General features: G+C 39.0%; 1 protein-coding gene across 1 annotated transcript in view; it reads right to left on the reverse strand.

The window, feature by feature from the left end:
• The window catches only part of Vps45 (vacuolar protein sorting 45 homolog (S. cerevisiae)), a 65,055-nt gene extending 61,227 nt beyond the window's left edge, over positions 1 to 3,828 (reverse strand). The window contains exons 1-2 of the mRNA XM_005378700.2: positions 3,646 to 3,828; positions 2,926 to 3,060 (exon numbers count right to left, since the gene is read on the reverse strand). Coding sequence (XP_005378757.1) covers positions 2,926 to 3,060; positions 3,646 to 3,738 — 228 coding nt within the window. The 5' untranslated portion in view covers positions 3,739 to 3,828. The remainder of the gene's footprint in view (positions 1 to 2,925; positions 3,061 to 3,645) is intronic.
• Between the last annotated feature and the right edge of the window lie 6,185 nt (positions 3,829 to 10,013).

Consider the following 10,013-nt stretch of genomic DNA (forward strand, 5'->3'; position numbering starts at 1 on the left):
TTAAAAATTAACTATGATATAAAGACATTGTTTTTAATAAAAATATTTTAAACTTAAATTACTTCCTCATAATATGCTAGGTAAAAATGACAACATGAAGAGGAGAGTTTGAGAGAAGAGGGCCTCAAACTCTGTCAAAGAGAGTCTCTCATAAAAAAATGTTAGGAAATAATTAAATGATCTCCAAGATCCTTCTTAAAACAAAATTTCATGACTAAGGGCTCTAAGAGCTACAAATGTGAAAGAGTTGGAGATCGCCATAATAAAACATATTCATTAATTTGGCAACTATATACTGAGTATCCATAATGTAGCAGGTACTGCAGACATAAAAATGAGAAAAAACAGATACCACCTCTACTCTCCTGGAGTTTATTGCTGGTAGGTGAGAAAGATACTAATCACAAAAACCAGATAACCTTAACCATGATAACAGGCATGGAGAAGACAGTGCTGTAAGTGTTCAGTAAAGGGCAGTTTGACTTGGTTAGTAAGGCTGGGAAAGGTGTGTTTGAGGAAGTGAAGCAGTTCCAAGCACGGGGAGAGCCTATGCAAAGGTCTGATAGCATGAAAGAAAAGGGGAATATAGTGGCCTGAAAGACTAGTGTGGCTAAGGTGCAGAACACAAGATGGGGAACAGTTTGAAACAAGGCTGGAGAAATGGCAGGAATAAACCACAGTGGACCTTCCAGGCAACAGGAAAAAAAATTTTTTTTTCAGCAGCTACTCAGGATGTTTAATTAATTTTCCACTCTTAAAAATATTTTTAAGTCACAGGAGTTTGCAAAAATTAATGACCTTTTACTGACTCATTTATTCTTTCAATGTCTTATATACTTCCTTCTCTTGGTTTTAAAAAGCTTATTAGCTGTTCTATCTTATGTCATTGTCTGGGTCAGCTCAGTGCCATAACAAAATATCACAGACTCAGGTGCTTAAACAATAGAAATATATTTCTCACACCTCTGGAGGCTCAAAGTTTAAGATCAAGGTGCTGGCGTGACCTGTTTCTGGGGAGAATCTTCCTGGCTTGTTGCAGGCACCTCGCTACCTTCTGGAATGGTGGGAGGAGACAGCTATTCCTTTGTCTTCAGCACTAATCTCATCACATGGGCCCCACCTTCACAACCTCATTTCTACTCTGATCACCTTCCAAAGGCCTCATGTACAAATACGATCACACTGGGGGTTAGGACTTGCATGGATGAATTTAAGAGAGGGTAGAAATACCAGTACATACAATGTACTAACAGAAAAACTGAAAATGGCCCCAAATCATCTGATTAAAAAACTGATTAAAAACAATGAATTCAATTTAAAAAACTATTCCTGTAGAAAGTTTCCCTTTTTCCTCTTTTAATACCAGTCTAATTCAACAGGAAAAGAACTTCCCAAAAAGTTTTACGAACTAACGTTAATTCTGTGCAGTTTTTGAAAAACCAAAGATGGAAATTTCATACATGGTTTTGGTAAAAGCAGAAAAAGAACACTTATCTATCTTTGTGGGCATACTTAATAAAAACAACTATGAATATTCTATTCCTTATTCCTATATGAACTAAAGATCTTTTTTGACTTTTTAAAACGATCTTGTCATGTGTGATGGTGCACTCCTTGGGAGGCTAAGGCAGGAGGACTGCCATGAGTTTTATGCCAGCCTGGGCTACATAGTGAATTCAAATCCAGCCTGACCTACATAGTGAAATGTTTTTGTTTTGTTTTGTTTCATTGCTGACAGGATCTCACTGTGTAGTTCAGGCTGAACTCAAACTCGCTATGTGGTCCAGGCTGGGCTCGAACCTGAAGCCATTCTCTTGCCTCAAACCTCCTGAGTGCTGGGTTTACTGGTGTGCACCACCACACCTGGCTCTAGAAATTTTATCTTCATCATAAAACCAATGAAAGGGGGTGGGGGTCAAGTTTAGCACTACAGTGCTTGCCTAGCATGTGCAAGGCACTGGGTTCAATTTTTAACACCAAAAAACCAAAATGAAACAAATGAGAATCCCTCAAAAAGAACAATGAGAAGTCAGTCAAGGATTTCAAATTAAGGTGACATGATCGGATTTGCATTTTGGAAAGTACATAAGATACAGGTGTGGCAAAAAATGCATTCAAGTTGAAGAATATGAAAATGAAGCAGGAGGGTATACAAAATAAGATTGAAATAGCAAAGGATTTTAAAAGGAGGTAGTCAAGCTAGATTTATTTACTTTTTTTTTTTTTTTTTGGTACTGGGAATTGAACTCACAACCTCGAGCTTGTCAGGCGCGTGCTGTACCACTGAGCTATATCCCCAGGCCCTCAAGCTAGATTTAGAAGGTGATGGACAAAAGCTAACAAATGGCTGAAGAATCTTTAACTAGGGGAAGATAACAAATAAGGGACAGAAATGAGTAAGTTGAGAGATGGTAAAAAGGCCTAGTTAGTTGTAGTGGAAAGAAGAATCGGGACACACAAAAGTTGGAAATGTAAGGACAGATTAAACCAGTAAAAGGAGGACTTTGACTACTGCACATTAAATATAGATTGAACAGTGAAAGAAAAATTGAGCTATTATAGGGTCCTGAGCACAGAAGTGAATAAACTGTAAAAATTCAAGATACTGATTGCTGTTATAAGATTAAGTGGCAATGGTGTGCAGTGACAGGTATGGAGGTTAATCCAGGAATAAAGTGATGTGGGTCTCTGTTAGAGTAGTTAATGGGTTTGGGAATAGGTGTGAACCTAAAAGACATCTTAAAGGAAGAATTGGCTGTTAATTGGTAAACTGAGATATGGAAAGAAGAATGTAAGTTGTAATTGTGATAAACCAGGACCATTATCATAACACAGATAATACAAACTTCTTTGGCCTTATTAATGCTTTCAGATCAGAATGTTCTGCATTTGCCTGGGTAGATGGTAGCTCAGTTTATGTAGTACCTTCGTAGGTCGAAGAAAACAAATTGCCTTCAGGTGCTTCATGATCTCTCGATTTTGAGAATCAATACGTTCAAAGAGGTACACCTCCTTTTGAAGAATCTCCGATTGTGTGTACACCATGCTCACTATTCCAGTCTGCAAAGAAAAAGAATTAAGTAAGATTATGCTAGTCCAGAATAATGGATATAAGCATCAACATTTAAATCAGTCTTTCATTAAAATTTAACTGGTTAAATAATATTTGCAAACATTGAAAACAGGTTGTAATGAACCATAATGAAAAACACGTTCTTCCTGAAAACGAACAATCCATAAATTTCTTTACCATCGCCCAAGGTCTGTCTGTCTGTCTTTCTTTCTTTCTTCTTTTCTTCTCTCTCCGTGGCCAACACAAAACCTGTCATCTCAGCTTAAGCCCCAAGAGGTATACTTTAAAAACACAATGCTCAATGTAAATAACAGGGCCATCGCAGTCTTCTAAGCGCTCTGTCTCACATACAAATGATTTCTTGGCTGAGACATCGTTCTGGGTAGAAGTCTCTGGGCAACAGTTCGAACCATTTAGACTGAAAATCCCCTGGGCAAACTTTATACAACTTTTCAGTTCTGTACAGAACTAACCCTCATTATCTTTAACTAAATACCAAATCCTACAGTGGAATGGGACCGGTTATTCTGAGAGAAGATTCCTTCACAAACACTGAGCAAAAGCAAACTCACCGTCTCTTTATCCATGAGAAGTACTTTCATACCCGGCCCGCTGTCCTCTATCATTTTTGAAATGTACTGCTTCACAGCAAAAACCACGTTCATGGTGGAGAACTGACAGGTGCCCTGCCGCCCTTCCCGCCCCCTTTTTCTAGCTGAATTAACCCTCGGCCTCTTGGCTGGGTCTCAGCAGCTTCCGCCCGGCGGGGCATGGACTTCCGGGTGTCCGGGAAGCGTTGGTGTTGGGAGTTGTAGTTCCGCTGCGCAGTCCGCGGGCTGGAACCTTCCACGGTAGATGGAGAAATCCAGCGGAAGCTGCTTGGGAAGCTGGATACCCGCAGAGTTCCGATCCACCTCCTGCCCCGACATGTTGGAAGCCTGGACTCTTACACTCCTCCTGGCTCTCTGTCCGGTAGTCTCGGCTGCAGCCTGAAGACAGCCTGAAGACAGAATGGCGCCTCTCAGTGTGAGGCTGGCTCCGCTGCAACACCGGCCGAGCGTGACCATGATCACTGTTTGTCATTAACGCTTTCTTGGGTGGCATTGAGGGATGAAGAGAAGGAAGCTGGCGTAATGTTCGAGGCCATTTAGTCTTAGGAGGGACAGTATTTGGTAAATCAGACGCAGTATTTGCTGAGGCAGTGCCTGAGACGGGGCTTTCCGGGCTCTTGAGTAAGGCGGGGACAGCGAGCGCAGGGTGCTGTGGCTGAAAGTGAGGCCTGAATTGATTTTCCGAAGGCAAAGATGCAGCTGAAATGGAACGAATATTTGTTGAGTGAGTGAAAGAAGGGAATCGCTTTTAGGGCGTTTGTGGAAGAGGCCTCGGATCGATTCCCCGGAGCGCCAGGAGCCCTCGGCGCCGCGCTACCGCGGTGGCTAAGGGCAGGGGGCTCCTGTCCCTCTGGGCGCGGGCAAACTAGCGTGGGCATCTAAAGGGACACTGGCAAAAAAAAATTTTAACAAATGAAAAAAGTTTAGCAACAAAACTGATCTTAAAGTCCTCAATTTCCACTTGTCTGTATTTGTGTTTACACCACACGAGTCTCTTCAGATTGTCGAAAAGGAGCATGGGTGTTTTCCCACACTTTTGGGGAATTGTTAAGTGAGGAAGATAACAAGAAACAACTACAAGAAATCAGTGACTACAAATGCTTGTAAATATTCCCACCAAAATAATGACCAACTTAATGCATTCTGCATTACTAAATAAATTCTTTCATTATATCCTAAGACGCATACAAGTAAAATAGACCTATAGCACTTTAATCTGGCTAAGAATATGCAACATTGTGTATAATTTTCAATCCTTTAAAGGAGAATAGAAACCACTTGAAATATGAGATGGTCGCCTCTGAAACTATAAGAATGTTTTCCTATTAAATAAATAACACTTCCCATTGGTCATTTTACTATTTTTGAGATAAGAGAAAAGTCTCAAGCTATACATGAAAGTGAAAATGTGAATCTTTGAATGGAGACTGTGTGTCAGGATGGGCTGTGTGCACACTCCCCCTCTGGAACACGCAATCAAAGGGAACATAACTGTTAGCTTTAGTAGATGAATTAAAGAAGGCAGAGTTAAGATAAAGAAGGCAGCTTGTTTTGGGGAAGGGATGGAAAAGAAAGAGGATAGACAGCTACAGTGAGGTGGTAGGGCGCATCAGGGCTGAAAGCCCTGGAGCTCTTATTCCAAGCTCCTTTTATTTAGGGGGTCCACTGTCTTTCCATCTCCCAAGTGAGTGCTTGTTGGTCTAGATATCTAGATATCTGATCTGTTCTCCCTCCGCTGTCTTTGATCTTAGTGTGGGCCCTTTTGGTTTACTCCTCTTTTTGTAGTGAATAAGGGGGGAGAGTTTGTAGGAAAGCAACTTTACACTTGGTAAGTAAACGTGTACATGTGTGTTTTTTACTGATGTTAGAGAACACATATACATGTGTAGGGGTGTGTGTGTGTGTGTGTGTGTGTGTGTGTGTCTTACATATTAAATAGAAGCCATCTGAAGAAAAGCAAAAGGAAAATATATATATATCTATATAAAAGATAGTTAAAAGATATGCTGTTAATTTCAGTTCATTGAAAAGATAGGTTTGTGCTAATATTATTTAGACAATTAAATGCTGATCTCGTACTCTGAGTAACTAATTTATTTATTTTATTTTAATTTTGCCTTTTTGAGACAGGGTTACACTATGCAATTCAGGCTGGCCTTGAACTCACTTTGTAGCCCAGGCGGGCCTTGAACTCACAGCGATCCTCCTGCCTCAGCCTCCCGAGTGCTGGGTTTACAGGCGTTCACCACCACGCCTGGTTTGAGTAACTAATTTAAAGACAACAATATGCAATGTTGTTACCCTACTATCTTATTGTTTTGGGAATTTTGTTTTTTTATGGTTTCTTTTTCTTTAAAATAAAAAAATAAATAAATAGGAACCATCCTTAGGTGACTGCCTCCCATCATCCTTGCATTTTGTCAGGTGTTTGAGGGGAGCTGGCTTTTCCTGGTAATTGTGTTGTCTGGGCGTCCCCCCAAGTCTAGCTAGCTTTTCCTTCTTTTGTCTATCTAATTACCTTATCTGTAGAATCTATTTGGAGGGCAAAAACTTTTTAGTAAGTTTTCTTACTGATGTTAACCCTTGGGACATAAGACTAATTTTGTCATCAAGGAACATAAACATGGGTCTGTTAGACCCTCATTTATTCTTTAGAATGTCTATTGATGAATTATTAATTTTCACTATTTTATTACATTAAACAATGAATACTTAACAAAAAAATTAAGAAAGTTTTAAAATTTTAATATTCTTTATAAAAAAGATCAAAATTTTCAACATTGACTTTTTTGTCTAAAAAAAGAACAACACAAATAAATTCTTACATGAACTACAATGAAAATACCAATAGCACTTTACCAAAAAAATTCTTTACTTCAATTATCACACCTAAGGCAGTCTGCACACATGACAACAGCATGTTACACATATCACTTACAATGACAGCACATGTGTTTTGCTTTCCTGGCCTTTTTGTAGGATATACTTGACATCTCAGTGGTCTTGCTGTCTTGTCAGGAGGTTCTTATATTATACAGTGTGTAGTTAACAGGAACATAAAATATCAATAAAAGTATTAAATTCTTAATATATTGTATGTTTAGAATAGACATCAACATTTTCATACTAGCTGTGTACTTGCTTACAAAACCTAAAAGATAACATCAGAAATAAATTCCTATATGAACTACAATGAAAATACCAATAGAACTCTACCACAAAAATAAGCTTTGTGTCAACTGTCACACTCAAGGCAGTCTTTGCACATGACAACATGTTCCATGCACATGCCTCTCATGTCAGTGTAAAATAGCACGTGTGCTTAGCTTCCCTTTCCTATGTGGCAGTCTGGTCAGTCACCTCTCTTCCTGTTTTGTCAGGAGCTTCCTACCATATTGTACAATATGCACTTAACAGGGAAATAAGATATCAATAAAATAAAATATCAGATATGTAATGAGTGCTTAGAATAGACATCAACATTTTCACATCAGCCATTTACTTACTTACAAAACCTAAAAGATAACATTAAAAAAGAACCTATGTGAACTAAAATGTACACACAAACAGAAGCCTATCACAAAACCAAGGTTTGTGTCTGGCCTGGTGGCCCACATCTATAATTAGCACGCAGGAGGCTGAGGCAGGAAGATCACTGCAAGTTCAAGACCAGCCTGGCCTACATGGTGAGTTCAAGTCCAGCCTGAACTGCAGAGTGAAACCCTGTCTCAAACAACAACAACAAAAAGATTTGGTTCAACTGTTACACCTAAGGTAGTCATCACACAAGTTCCATATATGTGCATGTTCATACATAATTATTGCTTACACTGATAGCATGTATGTTTTCTTTTCCTGTACTTTCTTGTAGGGCACAGTTGACATCTGTTTTATTTTCTTGTTGTCCTAGTAGGTCTTTGTGATGCTACACCTGCCTGTTCACCTGTCAGCTCACCAGTGTGAGTTGCAGAGTTCTCTGGGCAGAAACATTTTGTTTTTCTTCTTCTGTAAGTGATCTCTTATGAGCCCCAGTCCCAATCCTCTAAGAAAATTTCCTTGTGATATTTTGCACTTGTTATTTTCTTCGTAAGCTATCAAATTATTTTCTTTTTAAACTGTCAAAATGTCACACTTGTTTAGGATCGAGTAAAACACAACCATTGGGCAATGCTTTGTGTTTCAAGTGACATCATAGTTGCTGTACAATTCATCAACAACATCTACTCTACCTTTGGTTTTGTTGTAGAAAGTTTCCATTTGAGGCTTCTGTTTTATTGAGGTTTCCTTATCAATATTTCCATCATGGTGAAATGTTGACGTCAGTTTGATTTTCTTTGCCATGTATGAGGCCAATGTTATATCTTTCTCAAATTCAAAGATTCTCCTATATAATTCTCTGATTTGATTTTTTTTTTCCCCAGTACAGGGAATCGAACTCACGACCTTGTGCTTGCCAGGCAGGCACTGTGCTGCTGAGCTAAATCCCCAGCCCAATTCTCTGATTTGAAATTACAGCAATTCATTTGGAGTTTCTGCTTTGTTCCTGTGTACAGTTCCTGTGCTGGTGAATTTGTGCTATTAGCAAATATAACATCAATTGGAAACTGGTAAACCAATTGTCAACAGTCACATTCTGATTAATTTGGGAGATTGTAGTAACAAGTCTGTTCACAACATCATTTGGTTTATTATTGTATGAATAAGAACCTGATGGCTGAGTTCCAGGGTAAATGTCTAAATTGAAAGCATAATAAATCTTCACATCTATGAATGCATAAATTTTTATGGCATATTTTGACCCACTGCATTTCTTATCTTTTTTTTTTTTGTCTTTTTGAGACAGGGTTTCACTGTGCAGTTCAGGCTGGCCTTGAGCTCACTTTGTAGCCCAGGCTGGTGTCAAACTCACAGTGATCCTCCTGCCTCAGCCTCCCAAATGCCAGGGTTGCAGGCATGTGCCACCACACCCAGCTGACCCATTGCTTTTCAATAAGTCTTTTACATTCCTTCTATCACCATGAGAAATTCATGCTAAGTACGACAGACCTATAAATGCTTTCAGTTCAGCTAGTGAGGTGTCATAATAAATACATTTTTAATATTGCTACTGGTGTATATGGAATATTCTACTTGCATTTTAGCCTTTATATATTTCACAGCATCTTGTAACACTTTGTCTGATACAATTGCCAATACTGAATGGCTGCATTGGCATTCTATCCAGTACGTTTTACGCTCTGCTAAGACCTTTACTATATTTTTGGACTGAGTTCCTTTTTTTTCTTTTTGGCACTAGGAATCAAACTCAAGTCCTTGCACTTGCCAGGCAAGGGCTGAGCTACATCCCCAGCCCTCAGATTGAGTTATTTTATTTTATTTTATTTATTTATTTATTTATTTATTTATTTTTGAGATAGGGATTTGCTATGCAGTTCAGGCTGGACTTGAGCTCACTTTGTAGTCCAGGCTGGTTTCAAACTGGCTAATGATCCTCTTGCCTCAGCCTCCTGAGTGCTGGAATTATTGGCATGCACCACCACTTATAAATTTATTTTTTAATTTGTTTTTTTTGTATCAGGAATCGAACTCAGGACCTTGTGCTTGTCAGGCAGGCACTTATGCTGCTGAGCTATATCCTCAGCCCTCATTTTGCAACATTTCAACTAGTCAAATATGTACTCAAATTGCTGTTTTCTTCATCATCTGAATCAAAAAGGTCTGCATTCCCTGTGTCTGTGTCAGTTGAGTTTTGCTCCATTTCACTGTCACAGCAACTTTGGCTCACATGGCCAACGTCAAAGTCATCATCATCATCATTATCCACCCACATCTCTCTTCTTTTATGAAAGCATGTATTTTACCACAGGGGATCATCTTCACCATCCATGCATAAGCAATCTGATAATTCACTTTTGAACTTCTCCAAAACTTGCAAATCTGCTTTTTCATGTGGCATTGTACGAAACTGGCCTACTTCTACTAGAAAAATCAAGTTAACTTTTAAAAAAAATTTAACAAATCCTGAGATGATATGGGTTTATTGGACCCTCTGTGATGCTCTAGTAAACATACACAAAACCAGTTAGATGGAGCATAAGGTGAGTCCAAATCCCATTTTGCCACTTTTGCACATGTGTACACAGCTTGCCATTCATCATACCAAGTGAGTAAACTCATGGATTTCTTCCTGTATCCCTCAGGGAAAGGTACTGAGTTGCACAGCTGGCTACTACTATGCAAAATACAAATTTATAGTAGAAAAGTAAGGGATGGGTCTGCTGGACCCAGTCTTGTTAATAAAGTTCAATGAGGCTTTATAGCATCTTTTT

Source organism: Chinchilla lanigera, unplaced genomic scaffold, assembly GCF_000276665.1.
Source record: "Chinchilla lanigera isolate Chin_1 unplaced genomic scaffold, ChiLan1.0 scaffold00012, whole genome shotgun sequence".
In the NCBI taxonomy this organism is placed as follows: domain Eukaryota; kingdom Metazoa; phylum Chordata; class Mammalia; order Rodentia; family Chinchillidae; genus Chinchilla; species Chinchilla lanigera.